Below are 27,864 nucleotides of genomic sequence, written 5' to 3' on the forward strand. Positions count from 1 at the left end.
TCATAAGTATGTAACCCAGAAATACACTAAATACACTTAATACAGTAATTAAATCTACAGTTAATTTTCATTTTTGACTAAAACTTGTCTATTTATGTGTCAAACTTGTTCTGAAGAGTCTCTGTTCTGTTGTTTTACTGCAGGAATAATAAACCAGTGTGTCATAATAAAGGAGGAACACATCTAGTTATCAAAAGAGAAAGCTTCATTTATTGTGCAACAACAATATTATAGTTCCAGTGAATTTCCTGTTAGGTAGGAAAACTGCATGGCAAAAAAAGAAGCAGTGCAAAAATTTCCATGCACAAGCAGCGCTCAAAGAGAAACGACCGGCCGAAAGAAAGATTTGACACTGTGTGGGGGAGAGAGAGAGAGAGAGAGAGAGAGAGAGAGAGAGAGAGAGAGAGAGAGAGAGAGAGAGAGAGAGAGAGAGAAAGAGAGAAAAGTGAACTGAGAAAGCTGTGCTGGTTTGGATTTTACAAGTGGCTCTAAATCTGAAAAATCACTTCAAATTTGGAAACGTTAAGAGCAAGAAAAGTGACAAGTAAGAATGTAAAAGGTAAAGAAAAGGAAAGGAGAGAACAAAAAATAAACAATAAAGGCAATTTGATTCAAGTAAACAAACATTTCCTTCAAGTTTGATAAAATTTTGGCCCAAAAAACAAGTGGTAATAACCGCCTTATGAATAAAATAACACATGAAAATGCACCAAAAAATCTAAATCTCTTTAAGTATAAAATAAATAAATACATTTGAAGCCATGAGGAATGAAAACTAACACAGATGGCAGTGATATTTCCCCCAAAAGTGGATGAATGTCTCTGCTGGAAAATCGCTCACATTTGTTTTCTTTTAAAAATCTGAAACATTTTAGTCCGATTTTTTTAACAATTTATTTTAAAAACCTGAAATATGGCAATTAAAACATATCATATTAATATTTCTGTGACTAAAAAATTAAACGACTGTACAAATCTGTGTCTTACTAAAAATATACTCCGAAAAAATTGCAATATTATCTTTTAGACATATAAAAAAGTATCCCCGAGTAATAAGTAGATACATATAAAAGAAGATGCCGTGTTGGAGGAAGTTGCTGTACAGAGAAACAGGTTTTATGGCACAGGGAGAGACTGAAAGACAATCAGTGCTGCGTGGTATAGAAAAAAAACTAAAATGTTGTCGCTATATGTTAGCCGAGGAGCGGAGGACGTGGAATCTCTTCAGAGTCATGCGGATCGATCCCAGCTCACGATTCAGCCTCTCCAGACGATTCTCTAAGGCCACCTGAAGGAGGAGAAAGTCCAGCCGTTAGTGGATTTAGACGATAAATAGAGAATTAAATCAGGTCGACTGCTGTGATAACTGAGGTGAAAAGTGAAGATTTGCTCAGATAAAATAAGTAGAATGAGGATGTTGCAAATTTTCTGCCTTTAACTTTGACCATTTCACTTCCTCCTCCTCTTCTTAGTCTTGTTTTCATCTGTTTTGTTTGATTTTTCCCTGTAAAGCATCCTTGGGTTTGGGAAAGGCGCTATACAAATTTAACTTTTTTTTTTTTTTTCATTTTTTGGTGATTTTGATGAAAATTAAATCAATAAAACAATGTAAAAAGTTAAGAAACAGAGTAAAAAATTACCCCTCCCCTCCCCTTAAACATCTCATTCTCAGGAAAGAACAAATAAATAGAAGAAATACAGGACTGACAGATATAGTAATGACAAATATGTACGCGTGTTTACATTTAAACTTAAGAATAATCAGAACATAAGAATAATAGTACAGAATGATATCTATATATATGGCAAGATGTGCAGATAATAGAGTCGAATCAACCCTTAGGAGTGTCATACAAACGTAAAGCATTGCTTAAAAACTGTAGATATTTTCAGTACTAGTGTAAATATTATAATATGTATATATTACGTCTGTAAAAGAAAAGCTAGAAGAGTTTTCATGAATCCAGAACGTGTTGCAGATCTTCAGTTTCAAAATGATGTAAAAAAAGGCCTAAAATTTATTAAAATTCATTCAGAGCTGACGTTTGAGACTATAGGTTAGTTATTGTAAATGTTATCAATGTTTTCTGTCATTTTATGTTGCTTTTTTAAAATTTTAGTGCAAAACAACAGAGCTGCAGAGCTTTTTACGGTGTCTCACCTCATCTAACCGGGTCTGTAGACTCACTCTGCCGCCGGCTCCGGGCATCCGACTCAAAGCTGCCTCAATCTACACACACACACACACACACACACACACACACACACACACACACACACACACACACACACACACACACACACACACACACACACACACACACACACACACACACACACACACACACACACACACACACACACAGGTTAATAATTTATAGACAAAGCAATTAATTAAGTCAAACTTTATTTAAATAGCACCTTTTTTTAAACACAGGTAACTAAGTGCTTTACATCAATTTTGAGAAAGTAAACACAAAAATAGACATATACGATCACAGAAAGCAGCATCCAGAGCTCACTTTAAGTTATTAAATGTTATAAAAGGCCTGAAAAAGTACCCAAACTGAAAAAGCACAGTCGCCTTTGTTTTGTTTTTTTGGTTCTTTAACAACAGCCAGCAGGTTTTTGATTGGATGACCTGAGTGACCGCTGGGATGGGTGTAAAGGCTTAGCAGGCAGAAAATAAACTGCATGGAGCTTTATAAGTGATTAAAAGAAACTTAAAAAAAATTTGATCCTGAACTTGGGTGACGGAGGAGCGAGGGTGAAAACAGGAGCGATGTGTGAGAGACGAGCCGCTGGAACAATTATACTGATGAAACAAGAAGCACACGACCCAATCAAACACGTATACATGACTCATTAGATTAGTCTGCAGTCTCTCTCTGTGTGTGTGTGTGTGTGTGTGTGTGTGTGTGTGTGTGTGTGTGTGTGTGTGTGTGTGTCCCAGTATGACCGTGCCCTGTTTGTGTGAACTTCCTAAAAATAGAAGTAATTTAGGAGTGGCGTAAAAACAATGAAGTCAGTGTTACATAATAGGGTCTGATGGGGATTACTGTGGTGCTGTCGAGGCCTTAGTGTGAATGTGTGTGTGTGTGAGTGTGTGTGTGTGTGTGTGTGTGTGTGTGTGTGTGTGTGTGTGTGTGTGTGTGTGTGTGTGTGTGTGTGTGTGTGTGTGTGTGTGTGTGAGAGAGTCGGCTTTTTGAACTCGGTTAGACCTGTCATGATAACTACTGTTGTTAGACGATATATTGTCTCAGAAATAATCCTAATAAACGATATTATTGTAATTTAAAGATCAGTTTATACCACTGATATAATGATAATATAATAGTATAATAATGTAAGGGGGAGGATGGGATTGGAGAGTAGGCGCTACCCTTCTGTAAAAACACAGACTGCCATTATGGTTGGGGACAGAGTTATTTACCTTTAATTCTTCTACAGTCTCCACTCAGGACGTACACAGTGAGGAATAGAGGACACTACTCACTTAGCCAATGTGACATGAATAGCCTCTTAGCTGCTAATGTGATAATAATGTGGCAATACTGAGGTTTTAAAAAAAGTGGCCCTTAGTCCTGTGATGTGATGCGATGCTCGTCTCACCTGTAGTTTCTCCTGCGTCAGCTCGTCAAACAGTTTCTCGGCCTCGGCCAGCGAATGCAGTCTGTCCAGGAACAGCGGGGCCGCGTCCTCGTACGAGTCCTGCAGGTCAGATCCAGCAACGCCGCCGCCGCAGACCGCCCGCTCCTCCCAACCCAGCTGGGAGTTTCCATCAGAAGGGTTCAAGCTGCAGGAGGACTCCGGCTGCTGCTGAACATCTGAGAGAAAGAAGAATAAGAAGAAAAAAAAATGATTAAGTCATTTATTTCTTCTTCTGAGCAAACATTTGATCAGCTCTTCTCCTGCTTGAGTTTATTATTCAGGGGAAATATTTAATAAAGCTTTCTAGAAAGTTGCTGTCAGGCACACACACTTTTTTTTTTAATTTAGTAGGTATTTACTAAGATTAAAGATGAAATGGGCTCAGTCGCAGTTCATCTGATTTGAATAAACTGCAGCTAAATAAGATCTCAAGTTATTCATCCCAGCAGAGGAAAAGCTGTGATGCTCATTTCAACTCAATAAAAAAACATCAGTGATTCAATAAGGTATCAAAATTGGAAAGATTTTGAGTTTCCTTTGATGAGTTTATTGCTGCTTCAATCAGAAAACGCTGATATCTGGACCTGCTGCAGACATTTAAAGTCAGGAGGAAAAGATACTGAAGCAGGAAACAGAGACTGACAATTATGTAAAAAAAATAACAGAAAGAGGAAAAAACACAATCTTACCCTTACATAAAAAAGTTAATTTCATAAGCCTTTTGTATCTAGATAATTTGCTGTTTTACTGACATCTCTTTAATGACTTTTCTCTACTTTTGCTTCTTTTAAACGTAATATTAGTTCCTTCAAATTAACTAACAATGACAGCTTTAAATCTTTGTGTATGCAGGGAAGTTAGAAGTGCCATTATGCTGTAATTTCCACCTGTGGCCACAGAGGGCGCTGTTCAGACATCAGTATATCTTTAACTTCCTGCAGTTGTTTTTACTGCTGTAGTATTTTCAACCAGACTTCACCACAACTTCCCCCTCTCTCTGTTTAGACCTGTCTGTGTGTGTCTGATAAAAAACAGCGCTGCAGATTTTACACCAACGTTTCCTCAGACGTTAAATTTTAGATGTAATTTGTTGATAAATCAGGTGTTTTTTAAAGTGAGCATTTCCTCCATATATATATACTCCTTCATATCTTGAGCTTCTAAAACAGAAACACCCTGAAATACATGTATGAACCTTCAGCTGTACTGGTTTTCTTCCATCTTAACACTACAAAAAAATGTGTAGTGGTCTCTGTCAGATTAGAGCCTAAAAACCCTTAATCCTTAAATATAAATACCCCCATGTGTCTCCCACAGGTGAAATTATTAACCAAACATTATAATGAGCAAGTTAAACTCAAGTGAATTGAGCTTTAGTAAAGATAAACTCAAAAACAGTGGACAAACATTTAAAAGTTCCTCAGCTGTTTTTGTCCTGCAGGTTAAAATTATATTAAACATAAAATTGATGATTTCTAGGTTTCCACCATGTTGTTTTGGGGCAGAAATAAAAGATAAAAGACCCAAAATAAACCAGAATATCAGAATCAGGACTAAATATTGATGTTTAAATATATGATTTTAAGCAACAGTTTATTTTTTTTTATATTACCGTCTCTGTCTGCTGATGTGAACTGGAGTCTCTTTCTGGGGCTGCCGCTGTGGAATGAATGACGCCTCTGGTCGACGTCTCCGTCAAACCTGCAGAAACAACACAATGTGATTTACTTACTTATTTAAACTAGCATCATTTAACCCTCTAATCTTTGGTGTTTACTGGTTAGAAATAGAGAAATAAGAAGCTGCATGTCACTAACTCTGACTCAAGTTCATGATGAAATGATCGCTCTACATTGAATTTAAAACCAAAGGTGTTTAACTCATTTTAGTTCAGGAGCCACATACAACCCAACATGATGTCAAGTGGGCCAAACCAGTAAAACCATTGCATTTAACTTTACTATAATAAACCATCTATTCAATCTAATAAACATCTAATAAACCTTTAGATATCAGGGAAGCAGCATGCTTAATATTGGTTGCTGTAAAGCACTTTGAGCTGCATTTCTTGTATGAAAGGTGCTATACAAATAAGATTATTATTATTATTTATATTTACAAAACACCCTGTCTTAAGAACAATGAGCAATTTCAACAATATAATGTCTCAGTTTTTTATTATTTTGCACAGAAGCTGCTGATTTTGCATGATGTTCAATATATGAATGTTTTCAATATGAACACAATATGTATTTATGTGTTTTTTCAGTAGAAAAACCTGAAAATTGGAAAAATTGTAATGACTTTTCTGCAATTTTCATACTTTGCAAAGTTATCCAGTGGGCCAGATTGGACCGCTAAGTGGACCGGTTATGGCCAGCGGAGCATATGTTGACACACCTGATTTAAACAACCTGTGACTTCTATGTGACCCGGTTTAGACTAATGTATCTGCTGAGTAAACAAAAGGTTTAATGTGAAGTAGTAGCAGCAGGACGACACCTTGTGGTGAATTTCATCAGTTGGTGTTTTAATGAAAAAGTGAATGAGGCTCATCTGACCTCTTCGTCTGTGATCTGCTTCACATTAGTATTTTTAAGCCTCTTTAAAGTAACAGCTGCCGAGAAAAAAAGCTTAGCGGTTCAAAGACGTGACGGTCGTGATGAGAGGCGGCCGTGTCACCGTCTGTACGGTCTGTTCCTGACTCGATGTCACAGACACAGCGTCCGTCCTCGTGTCGTTGTACTGAACAACCTCGAGCGCTGCGCTGTAGTTAGAGGACGACTGTCACACGGCAGAGATAAGAAACTAAATTCTCACTGGAGTTAAACATGCAGGACACTTTGAATAGAAGCCAAATTAAACTTTGTGCGTCCCCTGAAAGCAAATTCATGTTCCTCCTCTTCACTGTATTATTAGTTTAGCACTTTATCATCAAAGCAATTAAAAGGGTTTTAAGTAAAGAATAAAACGGCATTAAGACAAGATATCAAAGAAATACAATATATAAAAAAGACATTATAATAGGATTTCTTGAGATAAAAATGAGCTAAAATAGAATAAAACAGACACAATAGGAGAATATCTGTTGATTTCCCTCCAGCTTTAGCAGCACACACAGCTCTACTAAATATTATATTTCATTGTATCACTGTATAATTTGTTCATTATGTCATTTTTTTATACATTTTTCTTGTCAAACTTTTATTGATATGGACCTTCAGACGTGTCCCAAATAAAGTTTCCTTCATCTTCTTCTATGATCCAGAAAAGCACACAGGCATTATGGTAAGTAAATGGATAATTCATTTATTTTGCACACTAACTCAGGTATTTAAAAAAAGGCCTTTATAATCATTTATAGCCTAAACTTTAATTTTAATATCTGGATATAATTCCTATGGCTTATATAACTTCTTCGTTATTTGCTATTTTACAGCAGTTATAGTATCTCTGTTTGACCTCATGTCGTATTAAACTCCACTCATGATGAAACTGATGTCTTATTAGAGCTAGTGTCTGTTTCTCACCTTTTGTGCATGTGTTCCTCTCGTGGCATCAGGTGACCAAAAGCAGTGGAGTAGTTTTCACTGGGGCAGCGTTTAGGGCTGGATTTTGCAGACAGAGGCAAGAGTAAAGTGTCTCTTTTGGCTGAGAGGAAGAGAAGAGGAGAGGAGAGGAGAGGAGGAGAGGAGAGGAGAGGAGAGGAGAGGAGAGGAGAGGAGGAGAGGAGAGGAGAGGAGAGGAGAGGAGAGGAGAGGAGAGGAGAAGAGGAGAGGAGGAGAGGAGAGGAGAGGAGAGGAGGAGAGGAGGAGAGGAGAGGAGAGGAGAGGAGAGGAGAGGAGAGGAGAGGAGAGGAGAAGAGGAGAGGAGAGCGCACGTTAATTAAAACTTTAATACACTGATACAACATTAATTAAAAATCTATAATCTCCAGACAGTTTTTTTTTTTTAGGGATCCACAAAAAGAGATAAGTGTCCTGCTTTTGTTAATTGGTTTGAGTGTAACAGAAACATTATTTACAGTTTAAAATACACTTCAAACAAATTGCATGTCTGTATAAAAGTGGAATAAAAGACTCTGATCGTTGCTAATGTCATAAAAATATTGATCATACTACTAGAAAAAAGGATGGATTTTGTCACCCTCATTACTCTTCTTTGCTTTGATTTGCTTTCCTTTTTAGAACTACAGTTCCCATAATGCTTTGGGGGCTAATCTGCACTTTATGCACGTTTTATTTTGCATTACTTAGATGGGAAATTAAACTTAATCCCTATTGTATATTTGTGTATAAATGGGTTGACAATGAAGCTCTCGAGTCTTGATTAACCAGGAAATACAGTGTTGCCATGGAGTTAATGAATTAACGCTAGATGTGAGCTACAAATTGAACTATTAAAAGTAATGCTGAGTTCCTGTTTGCAGTGTAACCATGACAACTATAACTGTATTATTTTATACTGTAGAAAACTTCAAAATATGATGATTGCGGCACCTTTTCTTTATATTTCCTGAGCAGATTTATGGATGTTAATTCACCAAGCAAATCACAGGTGACCAGAAAACGATACTCTCAGGAAGTGTAAGTCACACTGAATTTAAAAATGCATGTTTCATGTCTGTGTGTTCAGAATTGATTTGAGTAATGACTCAAAGGAGTACGAGCCTCTCCCTCCTCACACACCTCCTATAATTTGAATATATCTGGTTTAATAAGCCCAAACTGTTTTAACAAAGATAAAAGGGCCGCAGAGGTTCGGCTGACAGCTCGTCTGCTGCTGTGAATAATCGCTATGAAGACAGAATCTAATTAATTTTATCTCCGTCTAACAAAAAAAGGGTTTTACTTTCGGCCCTCCTTAATTAGCCGACTTTGAGGTTTTCCCAAAGCACTAAAAGGTGTATTCACATACTACAATCACAGAGAGGAATTAAAAACATGGTGTCCAGGTGAGAGTGGGAGCACTGGGAGCACTGGGAGCACTGGAAGGACGTACTAGGTGTAGTAGCTGTGGGTATGTTTCGATGTGCTGGAGGAGGCAGTGAGGAGGATCTGTGGCCCTCTGGAGACAAACTCCTCTGAGCTTTCAGCAGAGTCGTAGCTTTTTCCGCTCCATTGCGACTTTTCGCTCCTCCTCCTCCTCCTCCTCCTCCTCCTCCTCCTCCTCCTCGCTCCGCTCCAACCGGTCCTCCTCCAGGTTTAGCCACATCGCTGTCCGCCTGGATCACGACTCGCTCCTGGATCGGCTCTTTGACTCTCCGCTCCACAAACCCCACCGTGGTCCTCTGAGGGCCGACCCCTGCAGAGAGGAAACACACAGAGAGGCAGAAATCAGGTCCAATCCAGGGGTGTTTGTGTGTGTGTGTGTGTGTGTGTGTGTGTGTGTGTGTGTGTGTGTGTGTGTGTGTGTGTGTGTGTGTGTGTGTGTGTGTGTGTGTGTGTGTGTGTCACAGCATGAAGAGACACTTGTTATGTGTGACGTGCACCAACATTAACACAAAGAAATAAGAAATCTGCCTTTAATTATTATAATATAATCTTCATAACCGTATGTTCATTATGTTTTATTGTCACCACAGAGAGATAATCCTGTTTTTTCCGTTATTATATTTTAGAAAAGGTACAAAAACAGAAATCACAGTTTATTTTTTCCTTAAATTTAACACCTGGACAAGAAAGTTGTCAAAACTTCTTTTCTTGGCATGAATGCAAAGTAAGATTAATAGTAATGATTGTGGGTGTTATAAGTTTGAAGTATGCACAAGTTTAAAATCTCTGTTTCCTCTTTGATACTAAAGAACATCTCAGTCTTTACTAGGTTGAAGCACTACGAGCACCTACAGCGGAAAAATGTCCTGATAGTCACTTAAAACACATTATAGAACAGATCAGCAGCCATTATCCTTTCCTTCTTTTCTCCTGCTGGTGTTTCAGGAAACTGTGACTCACTCACTTCTTACTTTCCACTTCTCGGAAGAACCTCCATCACACACAGACTGTACTCTCTTTTATACGTTTAACAGTCAGTTTATCCAAATTCCTTGAAATTTACATTGTAATTCCTTAAAAAAAGTAATTTAATCAGGCAGACTTTTATTTAATTTGTCTTTAAACCTAAACAAGTACTGATTTTATTCATACAGTATACACAACATCTACCAGTAATGAACAGCTTATTCTGGGCTAATATAAATGTTATGACAGAATATTGGTGCCTTATTTTGAGTGTTTTATGACTTCAAAAGCAATTATAAAGTGTAACATTTGAAGAGACAGTAGAAGTGAGTTTTGGCAGCGTTTCATGAGTGAGTGTGAGTCATACTGTGGGTGCTGGAGCTGTTCTTACAGGGGGCCCTGCTCTCTGTGGCTCTGGTCTCCTCCAGCTCTATCAGGGCCCTCATCACAGGCGTCATAGCGCAGGATCCCTCCCTCCTGCTGGACTCCCGCTGGCTGCCGCTGCCACCGCCACCGCCGCTCTGCTCCTGGTGTCGAGGCTGCGGCAGAGACTGCTCACACTCTGGAGGAGAAGCACACCTGCAGAACAGGATCTCTTAAAATCTGAACTAACTCTGGTTGAGAAGATATCAACAGCTGAATTTAAAAACCCTACCTCCGGCTCCCGCTAGCTGACGAGGCATCCAGAGAGCTTCCGGTTCCTGATGACTGATCATTTAACAGATTGGGAGACTTCTTGTGCATACTTGACTGGTTGTTTTGAGAGAACGGTGACTTTTTCCTGCGGGTGACATCTGGCTCTGCTCTGCATTTGGTGGGCGACCGCAGCAGGTCGGGATGGTGGAAAAGACTGCGGACAAGATAACAGGAAGTTTAAGATCAGGCAGTTATTTCTGCTACTAAATTATGAGCCTCTAAGTGTGTTTTTATATGTTGTAGGCTGTAAATTGAATATCTTGGGGTTTTAAACTGTTTGTCAGACAAAACAACCAATTTGAAAACATCAACTTGGGCTCCAGGAAGCTGTGATGAGCATTTTTAACAACCTTCAGACAACAATCGATTCATCTGGAAAATGATACTAGTATAATAAAGAGGCAGATTAACAGGACATCGAGGTTCTTCTTACCCGGCCCCAGAAGGTTGTGTGTTACTGTGGGAAGCGTATCGGGTCCTGGCCTGGTTCTCGTGCTCCAGCTGCTTCACCTGAGACTCCAGTTTAGAGATAACTCTGGGGGGGGGGGGGGGGGGGGGGGGGCACACAGGGGACACATTCGATCACAAGATGATCAGATACAAGGAGACAGCTGAGTGAGATGACTGACATCGTTTAAAAAAGGGAGAGATCGTGCTTTTTGTCATTTTAAACAACGTCAGAGTCCTAAAACCTTGATGTGATCTGATCTGATTTGATTTAATTTATTCATGCTTGCAGGAGAATTTACTGAAAGGCTGCAGAGTTTTACAGCAGTAAACTTTAAGATCATAGAGAAAAAACATAAAATAGACACTTTGCACATGAACACAAGACAAGAACATACAAGAAATCTTACTGAAAACGTCTGTAAAAATGCTGCCTGAAAATCAAAAGTCGGGGCTTCAACCTGCTCTGAAAGCCTCGTTCGCAAAGTTAGCTCTACTTCCTCCTCATGATGTCAGATTGTTTGCACATGCCCATAAATGGCCGTTCTTCCTGTAGTCTTTGTCACTGAAGTCAGGTTGTCCACTCTCATATTTTAATCTGACTTTAGCTCTAACATGTACAGATGTCAGTAAAATCCTGATACTATAGTTTATTTACTTAACCTCCAAAGTTCGCACACTTCCTGAAGCTGACCAATCAGAACAGAGTGGGCTGACCAGGAGGGGGAGGGGTCTTAAAGAGACAGGAGCTAAAACGGCCTGTTTCAGACAGAGGCTGAACTGAGGGGCTGCATAAAGGACCAGTAGAAGATAAATAAGGAGTTTTTAACTTCTAAATCATGCAAAGATATTCCAGTAGAGCTCCAGAATATAAATATAGAAATGGAAATGAGCATGATATGTTCCCCTTAAGAATAGAAAATATACTGATCCAATAGTGTTTAAGAGCTGTAGATTAACAGATAGAGATGATGTGAGTTTACTCCTCTGATATAAAGAAGAAATTAGGAAATGAAGGAATATCTCAGGATAATTAACTCTAAACATCCTGAGCTATTCTTTCTTTATGTCCTTAAATGGGTGACGTAGCCTCACTGAAAAACAAGTTAAGTAATATGACCTAAAACTGACCTTAATCTTATCACTTTGGATTAGTACCAATCTTCAGACGGCTCTTGCAGGTTTGTGCTCTCTCAGCGTGACTCTGTTTGACCCTGAAGCTGAAAGCAGTGCTCCTGCATATCTTTACTGCATTTTTACACTCCTTTCTAATTCTGATGGTGTAACGTCTACTTTGTGTTCTGGCTCTCTGACTGATAAAAATCCACTGAAAGGATTTCTCATGTTCACAAATGATGTGTCCTTTTCTGGGCATTTTTCTTAGAGTTCGTACTGTTCTTCTAAAGAGAATTGGGCTAAATTGAAGAGATTCTGACTAAAAAGCTGTCCTAACTCCACCTGTCTTTTTACATTTGCTTTGACATGCTAATTGCATTTGATGAATTAATCCTTTTTTTCACATTTGGTTGCTTCAAGTTTTCTATTCCCTCTTTTTAAGAATGTTTGAGCCTCTCTATCTTTCTTTTTCTGCACACCAGCTTTCCTGTTTCCTTCCTAAAAAAACCCTCCCCCTGATATAGATATTGATGTTTTACGAGCTGTTCTCCATCGGCTGTCCACAAATTCGCTGAATCGACCCGACAGACTTCATAGATGTGTCCGTGCTCGCCGCCTTTATTGAGGCCAATTTGCAGGCAGAGCTGAAGCTGCAGAGGAAAGCTGCAGAGGAAAGTTGCTGTGTAGCGTCAGCCGATGCTGTTATCTATTTTCCACAGCGGAGAGAGACCATCATTACGCTCTATTGATTAATCCTCTGTACTCCATCTCCCTCTCCACTGCAGCTCTTTCACTAAACCGCTGGAGCCAATCGGTGACAACGTAACGCCGTTTGACAGCGATAGATCTGAAACCAACAACCAGACTACATCTCTGCTATGAGCTCTCTTTGCAGAATATAAGATCTCAAACATTTAGATATAGTTGTTGCTTTGTGTATTATTTAAAAGCTAAACCTGCTAATACACCTGCTTCATGTTTAACCCTCATATACTAATCATATTCAGACGTATCCACAGTATCCCTTCATAATTAGTCTCTCAAATTATTAATGAACGCCTCATCAGTCACAGGTTAATGTGTGATTTAATCCTTAAGGAAGCTTTCAGAGAGCAGAGATATTTTATTCTTCAGTTTTTATGCTTTTTGTTTATGGATAATTAAAATATTTACAATCAAGGGAACATGACAAGTTCAATAAAATTATATTAAATGTGAAGAATGAAATAGTAATTTATGAATGTTTTAATTAAATATGGGTCAAACACTCGATAAAAATGTGTATCAGCTGCATACAAATGTTCGTAAGAAGTTGACATATTTCCATTTTTGATATATTCTGCCTCACATTAGGAGAAGTTGTCAAATTTAAGGCTAAAAGAAAACAGTATTTAAGGTGTTTTTACAACTCTCAAATGTCAAAATAGGTAAAATTTGACCGTGAACAGTATGTAAGGGTTAATTATAGGCCATCAGCAGATTTTAGTGCTTCAGCCTTTTGACTCTTGAAACAAACACTTGAGAAAAATCAGAAATATAAAGCTTCTAAAAGATAGATACAGCACTAATTGTCATATTTGCACACAACTGCTCTACAACTAATCCACTCACCTCTTCAGCTCAGATATCTGATCGTTGGCATTGAAAAGTTTGTCCTCTGTTGACACCAGGTTGCTCTGTAGAGACAAGAGAAAATGCTTTAAATTAAAAGAGGCTGGAAAACACAGATCAAAATGAAGCTTGGTTGATATGAGGAGAAACTATCAGATGATGTTAGTTTGAGATTTTGCCCAACATGGTACCATGGTAATTGAACTTCTCTCTCTCTCTATTGATTTCTCAGAAAATGTAATATATGGTCATATATTACGACACAGTTGCATTAACTATGATAGAGGACTCTATCCATCCAGCCTACACCTTGTTGAAATAGTTTAAGTTCAATCAAACAATGAGGTAAAATGCAACACTTATAATCCAGTATATCCATTACCTTTAGTCCTTCATGGTCCTTCACTAAAGAGTCATATTCTCCAAGCAGCTGAGGAACAAAAACAACAGAAACTTCAATCATGACACCAAACATTAACTCACTGTTGACATAGGCTCCAGCATGAATACAAATATATATTTAAAGTGACTATAATCAATATTTTTAGATTGACAATGGATCACATTACAATGACTACTTGGGTGTGAAAGCTGACTAGCTGGTGATCATAGTGGAGCATTTAGCAGCTAAAGAGCCAGATATTTCCCTCAGGAGTTGGTAATTGGACTTATATTCAGCAGGTGGACAGAAACACGACTCCAACAAATTTGCCATATTGAAAGATTACAGTATATCAGTGTTGTGTTTACAGCTTGTTTCTGCTGCCCCCAAGTGGATAAAAATGTCAGTTACTGCAGATTTATTAGTGCCCTGAATAAATCTAGATGACTCTTGTGTAGGAAAATTTAGTATCAGGTACTTAACTGAAATGCAGTTTTGAATGTAATCACATATTCTTGAGTACATTAACAATAAAGTACTACTACTTGGGCAAAGGTTTTAATATAAAAAGAAAAGAAGTAGAGCTTTATAGGACTCTCAATGTGTTTTTACTTTTAATTATTTTATCTTCTCCTTCTTAATCATTTTATTTTCTTCTTATTACATCTCATTTTGCTGGTTTTATCCTTATTTTTTTTGTAAATGTCCTGATTATTTGCTCTTTTTTTTATATCAATTTTTATGTAAAGTACTTTGTGTTAAATGTATGCAAGAACTATGCTATAGATAGTGGTAGTAGCAGTAGTAGTAGTAGTAGTAGCAGTAATAGTAGTAGTAGTGGTAGTAGCAGTAGTAGTAGTAGTAGTAGCAGTAATAGTAGTAGTAGTGGTAGTAGCAGTAGTAGTAGTAGTAGTAGCAGTAATAGTAGTAGCCGTAGTAATATTACAAGCTTCCAGTGAAAAAGGGAGATTGTATGATTTTCTGAAGGCTCTTTTGATGTTTTCATATTCTCCACCCAGACTCACATCCTGGAGCATCTTGTACTCTCTCTCCCTCCTGGCCTCCTTCTCGTCTGCCTCTCTGTCGACTTTCTGCGCCGCCTCCTCCAGCCGTCGTACGTGTGTCTTCAGGCGCGATGCCAAGGCGTCCTTCTCTTTGCCAAAGCGTTTGCTTTCTTCAAGCCGCTGCTGTAAAGACTTCACAGTGGCGGCCGCTACGGCATACCGCTCCGGCCATTCTACCTATTGACAAAAAGACACGTAAAACATTAAAGAATGGAATAAAGATTATATTTTTATACTTAATATATTAAAAACTGAGTAAATAACACCCTTGCACAACATGTGAGTTTGTTGATGTCCAGTTTCTAGTTAGAGGTGCCGAATTATGAAATATTCATCTGTATAACGAGCTTCATTTGAGATGCTTAATTAGGGTCTATGCAAGTTTTCCTGCTGGATTAGTTACAGGGTGTTTTCAGATATCAGAGAATGTTTTTAATGATTTATAAACCCTTTCACAAAATAAATAAGATTTTTTTAAACAAATATATGCAGGAACAGTTCTGCTGATGAGTGGCATAAATTAATTGATTTATATATATTTTTTTTTTTTATTAATTAGAAGTCACAGAGACACCACAACATGAGCGGGAATATAAAATATAAATAGCTTTTCTAGTATAGTCATGATTCATGTAAAGTATCTTATGAGTTTATTATATATTATATATTTAAAGAAGATTTTTTTAAGCGTCTGTTCACTAAATACATTTTTTAAAAATGATGTGAAGTAGCTTTCGGTTGCCAGGCATTTCATATTTTTGTATATAAAACCCCTTTCCTTGCTGAAAGTACATATGAAATAACTAAACACTTGCATCTGTCCATAGACATAAACACAACATCACCCATTTGTGTGCTATAGTAACAAGAAACCAATATTCACAAAAATAACTAATCTAAAAACTTGGAGGATTTATACCAGTTTTTTCTCCAGTGAGCTGTTTGTTGCCTCCAGTTCTTGAATATGATTGGTGGCTTCAGCCAGAGCTTTCTCCAGTTGTTTGCACCTGTAGATTAAAGAAAAAAAATCACAATAGTACAGAATTACAAACCACATAAAATGGACCAAAAAACCGGTGTAATGTCATGTTGTGAAGATACGAAGTTCTACAAGGTGTCATACGTGTCTCCTGACAATCAACAACTTTGAATATCATCATTTGGATCCTCAAAATAAACGTAAAACCTGAGTGTTAATCTCTTTAGTGTAGAATTTCACTTTTTTTGTTTGATTTCAAAACTTTTCATCATGTAAAAATGGATTGACTTCTCTGTCATTGTTTCAGATGTTCATCCAATGATAAAAATTTCTAAATCTACTGTTTACAAATCCAAATAACACACACACCTCTCCATAAGCGCCTGGTTGCTCTTCTCTAAATCCTGGGGCAGATCTTTGAGTTTGAGTTTGTCTCGTAGGACTTGAATCTCAGACTCGTAATACGCTTTCAGATCCGCCACGTGTCGAGAGTGCTTCTCTCTCAGGTTCTGCCGCAATCTGAGGAGGAAAATAAGATGAATGAAAGTGTGGACGACTAGATATTGTGATTATTATTATTATTATTATTCTTGTATGTTACACTCACAGAGAGAGAACCACAGGATCTTCCACTGATGACGCTCTCTCCATGTGTGGACTGACTGCACGGCCCAGAGTAACACCAGAGGCTGAACCAGGCTTCAGAGTGCTGGTGTGGGTGTGACTGCCCTCCTCCTCGCTGGCTAAGGGGGCACTGGCTCTGCGTTTGTGGCTGGCTTTGTGGGAGCATGGCTGGGTCTTATCCTGGGAGGTAGACAGAGGCAGGGCTACGTGGGACGGGTTTCCCCACGACGTTTGCACCTTATAGGGGGAAGGTCCGGCAGCTGAGACGCTAGAGGTATCAGAGATGCAGTCTGTATCTCCGGGGTTGGGACTGCTCTCCACCATGCTGTCAGGGGTCACAGGGGTCCCGACTCTGACGTAGAGGTGAGGCTGGGTGGCGAACGACGGGCTGCTGAAGTGAGAGGGCGAAGTGAAGCCAGAGGTACGATCTGACTGCCGCATGTTCACTCCTGGGTCTAAAGTCAACACCTGAAGAAGAAAGAGGGAGACTATGAGTTAAGAGGCTCAGCTGAGGACTACACCGAAAATCTGCTGCATGAATCATGTGACATACCTGCGGAGACGAAGGACTGGAAGTAACAGAGCCTTCCCAGTCTGAGCGCTTAAAGTCTACTCTTTGCTTATTATGGTAGATTTCTCTGAGAGACAACTGAGGCTCCTGAGGTGGAGTCTGCAAGAGATGGATAGAAAACGTCTAAGAGGAAAAGTGACACAAAGCAGCAGCCAACTACAGGTAGATTTCTGAGTAAAATCAGTTCATGAGGTGGCTTAATATGTCTAATGTCTTTATTCTAGTCCACAATGAGACCTGGGCGATATGAATAGAATCAAATATCACAATATTTTTGACCAAATACCTCGATATCAATATCACAACTATATTGTAGGGATGAGTGTTGGTGCTTTCACAAAATATTTACACAATGAGATTTTTGATTAATATGTGGATAAAGACATAATAAAGCAGCTAAAACAGTCTGGTAAGTTCAGAGAAAGCAGGAAAAGATGACAGTTATGCCGTATCATGATATCCAAATTCTAAGACGATATATATATAAAATATCACGATATATTGCCCTGCTTTATCAAAAACACATAATAAAAGAGCAAAAGTGGACATTTTTGTAGCTATTTTAACCCTAATTTACTAGCAAATGTTAAAAGTTACCCCTAATAAGACTGCATAAAGGATTAAAAAGGCCTCAGTAATGGACTCCGTAACACCTCTCTTCCTCCGACTAGTCACAGAGCTGTAATTATTGTGACTCACAAGACTCATGGAGGCCTCTTGCAGAAGGTGATAAGCGCCGCTGTCGAGGCTGTCCGGTAGCGGGTGATACATGTCACTCTCGTTCAGACGCCAGTAAGTCAGACCTGCGACAGGGAGAAAAGAATAAGTGTGTGATTTAGAGTTTATTCTACTTGATATTACTAGTTTGTCTAAAAATGTTTACAGAAAGTTAGAATTACACATTTATTGTATATTTCTGACAGAGATGAACATCTAAATATAGTACATTTTAAAGTTAAGTCTTTTATTTTGTGTTTTTCCATGAAAATATTAAAGAAACAATGAATTGAGTTATTAACTAGTATTGTGTGTGTATCTAAAGTCTGATATATCTTCTCCCTCTGTGCCAGGACTGTTATTGTCCAAAAACTATTAAAAGTATGTCAGTGATATTTACAATACCACAAAGTATTCAGCTGTTTCTATGTTAAGAATCTATATAAATCTGTTTGTGTAAGTTTAGCAAAGGAAAAACTGTAAAAAATCCAAATATTTGCAGTTTCATAAACACACTGTAAAAGATTAAAAATAAACTATGAGGCACTGCATATTTTTACCCCGTGGAAAACACAGTTATGCACTCCTTACACAATAGTAACACCCACCTGAAGTTACATATTTATGCATGTTAACTTGTAAACTGATATGATGCAATACTAGTGATAAAAAGGCTGTTTTGTCAATTTGGGGCTCATTAATAACTAACAAAAAAACTCATTATATTTGTTAAATGTTTGAGATAATAAAGAGAAACTGATAATATTTAATTACCCCATAATAAAGAGGCCCATGTGGTGCAACAGTGCCACCTTACTGTCACTTGTGGTAACTGCAATAGTGCTTCATCTTTCATTTAAAACATATCATTTTTTATTTTTTATAATTTTTATATAATCAGTGGAAATCTTTACACTGGCTGAGCCTTGTGGTTATGTGTTTTGTTACCTGATGCCTCAGACACCAGGCTATCGCTCCTCTTCAGGGGGAAAAAGCTAGACGAGGGCCCAGCTGCTCGATGCTGAAACCCAACAGAGGACAAAGAGAGAGTGGATTAGATTCAGCAGCAGGAGCGTAAATCAAGATACGTGCGCTGAAAACTAAAAAAAAAGAAAGACGAAAAGCACACTACAGATGCAGGACAGGCGGTGCTATGAGAGTGAGAGCTGTACCTGGTCCTGGGAGTCTGCGCTCTCCAGGGGGTTTTGTCTGTGGGACTCTCCGGGGTTGTGAGGCTGCTCCTGGTACTCAGAGATTTGGGATGATGAACCTTGTCCTGTCTTAGACTTCTTAGGTCTGAGTTTCTGCCTCTGGGCCCACGAAGTCAACAACTGGCTGGAGCTAAAAAAAAATCAGAAGATAGCAGGGTGAAAGGAAATAAAACATCTCATTAATAATAATTCCTACATCTTTAGGCTTTAAGTCACGTCTCTACATCGCCTGCAGCTGGTGCAAAACGCAGCTGATGGACTCATTACTGGTACGAGGAGATCTGAACATATCAGATTTAGCTGCAATTCACTGGCTGCCGATCAAATTTAAGAATTGATTTCAAGATTTTGTTTTTAACTTTTAAAGCTCTGCATGGTCGAACAGTTATCTCACTGAGCTTTTAACGCCCTCCATACCACAGCTTGCAACTAGAGGTCTTCTGATAAGGCTCCTCTGGTGATTCCCAGGTCTAAAGGAGACAGTGCCTTTACCATCAAAGCCCTCAGACTCTAAGGACATCAGGTCAGCCAGCTCAGTTACCAATTTAAAATCTACTCATAAATGTTTTTTACCCTCATAAGTGGAGTTTTTCCTTACTGCTGTTGCCAAGTGCTTTCTCATGTGGTAATGTTTGGTCTCTTTAAGTTAAATTAAAGATTACGATCTAGACCTGTTCTATGTGTAAAGTGCCATACGATAACTTTTGTTGTGATTTGGAGCTATATAAATAAGGATTGATAAGAAGTTAATCTTTAAAACAACTATACTGTACATGTCGAACACTAAGTAAGCTTAAATAAGTCTTTAAAAAATAACATTTGGGACAGACATAGAAAGGATGAACAAAGATGTGGCCTGAAATAATATGATTTGGTACAGTGTGTCTTTTTGAATTGTTTGTTTCTGATGTTCTTTGGCTTCGATTTGATTGTTTTGTTTTTTTTAAAGGGGGTAGGACCAGAAAAGTTCCTCACTTCATCTTACACCCTTTTCGAACATTGAATGGTTATCATTTTATTGTTTGTCTAAAGTTTTGTGTCATTTCTTTTTTGTTATGTTTTGCTGTCTTCTTACTTCTTTAACTTTGTTATTTTAACATATTCAAATTTATCTGTAAAAGCACTTTGTAACTATGTTAAGAAAGGTGCTATACAAATAAATAAAGGCTATTATTATATTCTCTAAGGCAGGCATGTCCAAACTATTCCATAAAGGGCTGTATGCCTGCACTAATCAAGAGCAAACGATTCAACCTGAAGACTGAGATCAGCTGATTAAATGAGTCGAGCCTGCTGTGCTCCTGCTGGGTTGGAATAAAAACCTGCAGCCACATTATGGATCTTTATGGAACAGTTTGGACATTCCTGCTCTAAGGAGTTATGACCAACTGAGACGTACCCAGATGGTTTCTGCTGGTAATCTAACGGGTTACATTCCTCCACTTCAACCGTCGTCTTGTTGAAGAAATCCTGCTGGTTCTCCATCGTAGCCGTCTCTGTCGTAGCTTCCTGGAAGGTGGAGGACCAGTGATGCTTCTCTCTCCCTCCCTGACCGCCGAACTCGTCTTCCCCCGGAGACCCAGCAGCCTCCAGGGCCGTTTCCCACGTCGACAGAGTCCCGTAGCCGCTGCTGAGCACCGTGGTGGTCACCCGCTCCTCCCCGTGGTTGGCGGTCTCCGATCTCTGGAGCGGAGGTGAAGGGGAGCTGAACGGAGTGTGTGCAGGTGCTGCCAGGCTGTCGTTGTCGCTGGCCACATTTTTGGGGACAGTGCAGTCAGTGGAGATGAGGGGGAAGATATAGTCTTTTGTGTTTGTGGAGGTTTTGGGGACCGAAGTTGGAGAGAAGTCTGTGTGTGGTTGGATGCTGCCTGGGCGGTTCTGGAGCTGAACCAGGGCCTTAATCTCATCCTGAATCAACTGGAAATAAACACATCATTATTTCATTGTGTCCATGTGGTTTAGTCATGTGACAATAAACGTATGAATAACTTGCACACATTCTTTTTTTGTGGACCCAGCATCAAATTTCTGCTTTTAATCCATTTTGAGAGAATATATTAGAGGATTATGGTAAAAATGTCTAAGTGGTGAAACCATAAAAACTTTGTACCAAATAATTCAACTTGCTTAAAAACACTAAATTCTCAATAAAACACCATATCAACTAGTTTGTCATGATCTTACATTATAACTTTTTATATTAAATTAAGGTAATGGCATACAATTGTTGTAAATATTACATTTCATCTGGGGAATCATGATTTACATTTAGTAACCATTAAGTATAAGTCCACTTAATACACTGTAGGTGGATAAGATATTTAATATTTGTCATTCTTTTGTGGTTACACCATTTGACATTTTCAGGAGCATTCAGTCTTACTTTTGGTAAAAAATGGTGCAAATGTACATTTCAAATGATATAAAACCAACAAAAATACAAAATGTACATTTTAACAAACCTAATGCTGCTTTTAAGACAATTTTTAAAGATATTTTTGAATTATTCATCTTGCCAACCCTTATTAGTCACTGACCCATAAACAAACACTAAAAGCAACCTTACCTGTATTTGGCATTGATATTGTTCTTGCTGAGCGAGTATCTGCTCTTGATATTGCTTCTCGACCAGCTGAAACAGATGCAACCATCGACCCTGATGCAGAATAATAAACAATCAATGGAACATCATTACTCACAAAAAGACATTAACCTGCAGAGGAACAGCTGGGGCAGAGCCAGGTCCAATAGACACACTGACATCTTGTGCTCGTCTTTAACCTTCCTTTTAATCTCCTGCTGCAGAGACATAACTTCTAACATGAAGTGTAATACAGGGCAGCTCATCTTGAGTCTCAACACATTTTCCTCTATTGTTATCGTTATAGTTGAGGTGTGGACTCCGCCATCCACTCAAATTAGAACGACATTTAAAACTATGTATTTATAGTTATCGTTTTCAGTGTGGACGTCCTTTTACTCTCTCTCTCTCTTTCTCTCTCATAAATGCTCACTTATTTCCTGGATGTCAATACTCGGGCCGTTGTTTAAGTTTCAGTTGTCATCTGTCACTCACGTCTATCCAATAGCACGATGTCACACTTACCTATCATCTAGTTGTGGCCTTTTTTAAATAATATCTCTCTCTCTCTCTCTCTCTCTCTCTCTTTCCCCCTCTCTCTCTCTCTGCTTTAGTCTGGCATACAGCCGTTACGTACGCTCCACCACCTCCCCATCTCCGCCCAGTCTCTGCCGGATCAGCAGTCCCATCTTTTTAATAGGCCATCATTCTGCCTCACCATCTCCATCACCACCACCAGCGTCTAGACTTTACGAGGGACTTCATGTATCTTTCTTGCGGCTGTTTTCGGATGACATCCTCACAGAGTTCAAGCGCCAAAAACTTTTTTTTGTCCATCTCATTTTACTCAGATAATAAACATCATTCTTTTTCTCATTCGCTCGCCTCACCTGATTGAAGTGTGTGTGAGGGCTGATGCAGTGAGAGGACAGACTCTGTAGTAAGCAAGTAGAACCAAATGTGTCTGAATTGAACAATGAGATGTTCAGTGGTGGACTTAGACTTCCACAAGGCTCTAGAGACCAGAGAGAGTATTCCCTGGGCTGCAAAGGTCAACATAATTTGTAATCTGCTTTTATCCACAAGGAAGGTCCGTGCAGAGTGTCTGAGTCCATGTGATGCAATATAAACAGAAGCAGCAGTGTGAAAGTGTAAAAGCTGCTTTAACCTTTCCTCTTATTACTAATTTACAGTACTGTGCAAAAGTCTTAGGCCACCACTAGCCACTAGTTGTTTTAGCAAAATTTTAATGACCATCCATATTTATTTTTTGGTCTCTTTATGAAGATACAAACAAGAAATATCTACACACAAATAAAATAAAAACATTATTAAATTTTTTGGCTTCTACAGGCAAAAATCTGTATTTAGTGTGACCTCTCTTGGCACTAAGCACATATTTGAACTCTTTTGGAGAAGCTGTCATGAAGTTGATTGAAGCTGATGCAAAATTATGATTTTATATCTGTTAAGTTCTGTGATCTTTGACATTTCGAATGGAGTGATGTGATTAAAAGTTGGTCTTATACAAGTATTATATATATATAGCAAGCTTCCAATGAGTTAAACATTTTCTGGTGATATTCTAATAAAGAGACTGAGACATAATTATATATGGTCATTATAGCATTGCTAAATCTAATGGCGGCCTCAGACTTTTGCACAGTATCGCATATGGTGAAGAAATCTACTTTCTGCAGGAGAAATCAGGTTTCTCCTTCACGTGATGTTCACATAGGTCACATAGGAGGAGTGCACATATGCATATTTATAAAGGGGAAGCAGCTGTGTACCACTGAGACGTGAAACTCCCAACAGAGAGGAAGAAGTGATCTACCAAAAGGAACAGTAATCCTCAAGTCATACTGACCGTGCAAAAAAATGTATAAGACATTTTTAAAAGAATAGTGTGTTTCTCTGCAGGTATTTAAACTAAAAGGCCTCCAGACTCTTGAACTTTGCAGTGAGGTGATGCCTTTGTGATGCAGTTGTCTGTTCTCTGCAAATCACATCCTGTGTCTGAAAAGATCAGCTGCAGTGTGGAGCTGTGTGGAGCTGTGTGGGGTGCTGGGTGCTGGGGTGTGTGTGTGTGTGTGTGTCTGTCTGCCTTCCTGTCAGGTGTGATCTGCACAAAAAATAAAAGTGACAGCTCAGAAACGAGGCTGCCAGCTGCCAAATGAAGCGCACAAAAACAAAACAAAAAAGCACTGCACACAGCAGCCGACCCCGACTTCATTCACACATTCTACAACAACGTTTGTCGTTCTGGTCCTGCAGCGTTTTTTTTCCCACCTCGCAATCCTTCCAGATCTCCGGGTCCGTCTCTCCGCTGCTCTGGATCTCCTGCACCAAGGCTCTGAGGGTCTCCAGGGAGCTCGGGTTGATGAATGGGAGGTTCTTCCCTTGTTCGAATGCTTCATCGGTGCTCAGACACAGACTCCTGCAGTAAAACGTACAGAACATTAAATCACACACTGGACATACATTTTGTCATGTATGAGATAGTTATAGATGCATGATTCTCCAGTAAGCCATTACTAATGATTATTTTTATTATCAATTAATCTGTAGTGTATTTTCTTGATTGTTTGGTCAATAAAATGCGGCATGTTGCATTAACCAATGTCTTGTTTTTTGCCCAACAACTAGTCCACGCTAACAAGGCTCCTTATTTATTAAATAAAACCTAAATTGGGTTATTTTAACATTGTTTGCCTTGTTTTTATCTTTTATACTATCTGTATCTATCAGTTACCCTCTAAGTAAACATGAGTCTACTGTTTTATATTTGACCTCTGCACAAATAAACGTGATAACGTGATAAATGTGCTTCTCTCTCCTATCCTTCCTCTCTCTCCTCTCTACCTCAACTGGTCGATGTAGATGGCCGCCCACTTTGAACCTGGTTCTGAGGTTTCTTCACGACTTTGTTGTGATTTGGCGCTATACAAATAAAGATTGATTGATTGATTGATAAACTACTTTTACTGTCTAATTTATTACTGTATTTATCAAAATTCCTGCATATACTGAAACTTAATGGTGCATTTTAAGAAAATATATCCATTTTCTCCACCTAAACCAGACTGGACAAATTAAACTTCTAACAATTCAAACCAAATAAGCTTATATAAATATAAATACTGTAAAATTTGAATTTATTTCCAATGAAGTTCAAGGAAAACTATAACTATGATGCTCCACAGGAAACAGATTACATTTTTAGAATTAAATTTAACACCATTGTATGTTTCCTTATAAGAAAACATGGCTCTACTGTTTTATATTTTATCTCTGCTGCACACAGATACACTACTGTCTTTTTACTATCTATTTTCTGTGTTTGTTACAGCTCCTGCACCTGATCTTGTTGCATGCTGGTGTTATGTCCATGGGCCGGCTCTCCACAGCGCCTCCTGTCGTCTGGGAGGTTGCGCGTCTCGTGCCCTCGGAGATGGCGAGCCCCGAGGCCGACGTCCCCTCGGAGGACACCAGAGAGGTCTCGCTCTCCTTACCTCCATCCCCGTCCGGACTGGCATGGCAGTGGCTCAAGGCCCCCGAGCTGGACACATCCTCAGAGATACTGTCATCTGTGGACATGTTTATGGGCCCATGGAGCGGGGGTCAGTCTGACAGCTGGAGAACAGAAAACAGAGAGAGAAAGAGTTACGAAACCTTTTTTAAAATCACATTTACTGTAGTCTAGACTGATGTGGAAACAGCTGAAAGTGATACTGAACAGTTACAACAATGGAAAAACATTAATAAACCATCTACTACTATTACTTTTAATAATAATGGTCATTAGAATAAAGTCCTTGCCAGATTTTAAATGATTTAACTTAGCCTTACTCATTTATTTATACTTATTACTAACTAATTATATTACCAATTATTTATTTATTACTTATTTATTTTAATTAACTAAGTCAGCTGAGTCGGTGCCTCATTTTAAAAAGCTTTTAAAGACGCACTCGTACAGACTTATCTCACACTGCGTTGGAACTTTTTATTCTCATGTTTTTATCTCTTTACTCAATTTTAGCTTAATTTTATTTCCAATTTAACACTTTTAATTGTATTTAAATGTCATTTATATTTCACCGTGTGTTGCTTTTATATTCTGTCTTGATGCATTTTAAAGTTTTATTTAAAGCACTTTGAATTGCCTTGCTGAAATGTGCTATACAAATTTGCCTTATAGAGTTTAAAAAATATATATATTTTTTTTTTTTTTAAATCAGAAATCCATATATGAAATAGAAGAAACAGGAACATAAGAGCACACAGAGTATATTATACGGCACTGAGCCTTTATATAAAACAGATGAAAGTGCAGATTTAAAAGGAAATAAGTTCATATGTAAATCAAATAAGATGCAAATAACAGAAACAAGCTCATATACAGGAGATAAAATGTAAATTAAACTCATGTAACGCAGATAAAATGCCAGTAAAAGAAAAACACCAACATGATGACACTAAACACACTAAAAAAACATAAATAATAATAAAATACTTGTTGCTTTTATTTATTCTATTTATTTTATTCAAGTGTGATACCCTCCACTTTATCCTATTATAGCTGCATCTCATGTCTTCATTCTATGTCATCTTTTATTATTAGTTGAGTATGTTTTTATGTATAAAGCTTTCTATTATATAACAATCCACTTCCACTTGTCTGTCTGTCTGTCATGTCCTGAGAGAGAGGGGGAGAGAGAGAGAGAGAGAGAGAGAGAGAGAGAGAGAGAGAGAGAGAGAGAGAGAGAGAGAGAGAGAGAGAGAGAGAGAGAGAGAGAAAGAGCTTGTCTAGACTGGCTTTGACAACTCGCCAGTGGTGGAAGAAGTATTCAGTAACAAAATAGTAAAAATACTTCATTACAAGTAAAAGCATTACAAAATTCTACAAAAGGAAAAGTACATAAGTATTATGAGTGATGTAGTTAAAGTATTACAGTAAAAGTAGTGGTTTACACTACTTGATATACAGTTAGCTAGTTTAGTCCAGTGGTTCCCAACCTAGGGGTGGGGCCCCTCCAAAGGGTCAGCAGATAAATGTGAGGGGTGGTGAGATGATTAATGGGAGAGGAAAGAAGAAAAAACTAAGTTCTGATACACAAATGTGTTTTCAGTTTTTGGACTTATCTCTAATCTTTGATTTTTGCTGAATTATTGGATCATTTATTGAAATGAAACCATGTGAGAAGTTTAGAGGGAAAAATCACTATTTGGTGGAGCTGTTAACAACTCTGCTTGTCTGTCTGTGATGTGGTGTGTCTGTGTGTGTGTGTTTGTGTGTGTCTGTGATGTGCTGTGTGTGTGTGTCTCTCTGTGTGTCTGTGATGTCCTGTCTGTGTGTGTGTGTGTGTGTGTGTGTGTGTGTGTGTGTGTGTGTGTGTGTGTGTGTGTGTGTGTGTGTGTGTGTGTGTGTGTGTGTGTGTACGTGCATGAGCATTGTTTAGACTGGCAATGTGTTTTTGATTTATTCGCACTAATTAACTTTGACACCTCTGTGTGTGTGTGTGTGTGTGTGTGTGTGTGTGTGTGTGTGTGTGTGTCTCCCTCTGTCTCTCTTTCTCTCTCTTTCTTTCTTTCTCTCCATCATCATCACCAACCTACTCACACACACTCTCTCTATCTCTCTCTCTCTCTCTCTCTCACACACACACACACACACACACACACACACATACACAGACACACAAACACACAAACACACACACACACACACACACACACACAGAGAGAGAGGTTAGCATTAAGGCTAAGTTACCGAGCTAACCACTGACAGCAGGTTAGCAGGGCTATTAGCTGAGTTAGGCTAAGTTTGATTTATAACAGGGTTTATAAACGCAGCGCAGACGGGTGACACTACAACACACGCAGCCGACAGATCACACACTATTTTACCAGGAGGAAAAGTGTCGCGGATAAACACAGTAAATGAGAGTTAACCTTACCCGTTGACTTGTAACATCGTCTCATCCATATTTCTGTGTGAGTAGCTGTTGGCTAGCTGGCTGCTGATTGGCTGCTGCAGTGCACTGCGGCGGCTGTAACGGACGTAAACTGCCCTGCGATTGGTCAGAAAGCAATCAAAAATGCAGAGAGCTCTGATTGGCTGTCAGAACGCAATCAAAGAATACAGAGCTACTGATTGGCTGTTAGTCTTACTCTGTTTACTGTGAGTAAATAGATTGAGTGCAGTTTCAACAATATTACATCTCAGTTTTTCCCCCAGATTATTTTAA

The 27,864-nt window shown here is 38.6% G+C and overlaps 1 protein-coding gene across 2 annotated transcripts; it reads right to left on the reverse strand.

Annotated features, from left to right (window-relative positions):
* Nucleotides 1–239: 239 nt before the first annotated feature.
* Nucleotides 240–27,641, reverse strand: LOC133995242 (M-phase phosphoprotein 9). Of its 2 annotated transcripts, none has more exons than XM_062434576.1 (24): nt 27,574–27,641; nt 24,972–25,246; nt 23,903–24,050; nt 21,596–21,685; nt 20,429–20,946; nt 18,991–19,159; nt 18,767–18,839; nt 17,801–17,904; nt 17,084–17,200; nt 16,514–16,998; nt 16,276–16,425; nt 15,847–15,934; nt 14,889–15,104; nt 13,864–13,911; nt 13,482–13,546; nt 10,741–10,842; nt 10,267–10,461; nt 10,003–10,190; nt 8,653–8,955; nt 7,182–7,302; nt 5,264–5,352; nt 3,613–3,827; nt 2,162–2,230; nt 240–1,288 (listed from the first exon to the last, which is right to left on the reverse strand). In XM_062434576.1, exons 2-24 carry the CDS (start codon nt 25,208–25,210, stop codon nt 1,187–1,189), a joined length of 3,894 nt encoding a protein of 1,297 aa, XP_062290560.1. In that variant the 5' UTR covers nt 25,211–25,246; nt 27,574–27,641; the 3' UTR covers nt 240–1,186. The 2 variants fall into 2 exon arrangements, with proteins under 2 accessions (XP_062290560.1, XP_062290558.1); XM_062434574.1 differs by having other exon boundaries at nt 9,979–10,190.
* Between the last annotated feature and the right edge of the window lie 223 nt (nt 27,642–27,864).

Source organism: Scomber scombrus, chromosome 15 (genome assembly GCF_963691925.1).
Source record: "Scomber scombrus chromosome 15, fScoSco1.1, whole genome shotgun sequence".
NCBI classification, from domain to species: Eukaryota; Metazoa; Chordata; class Actinopteri; order Scombriformes; family Scombridae; genus Scomber; species Scomber scombrus.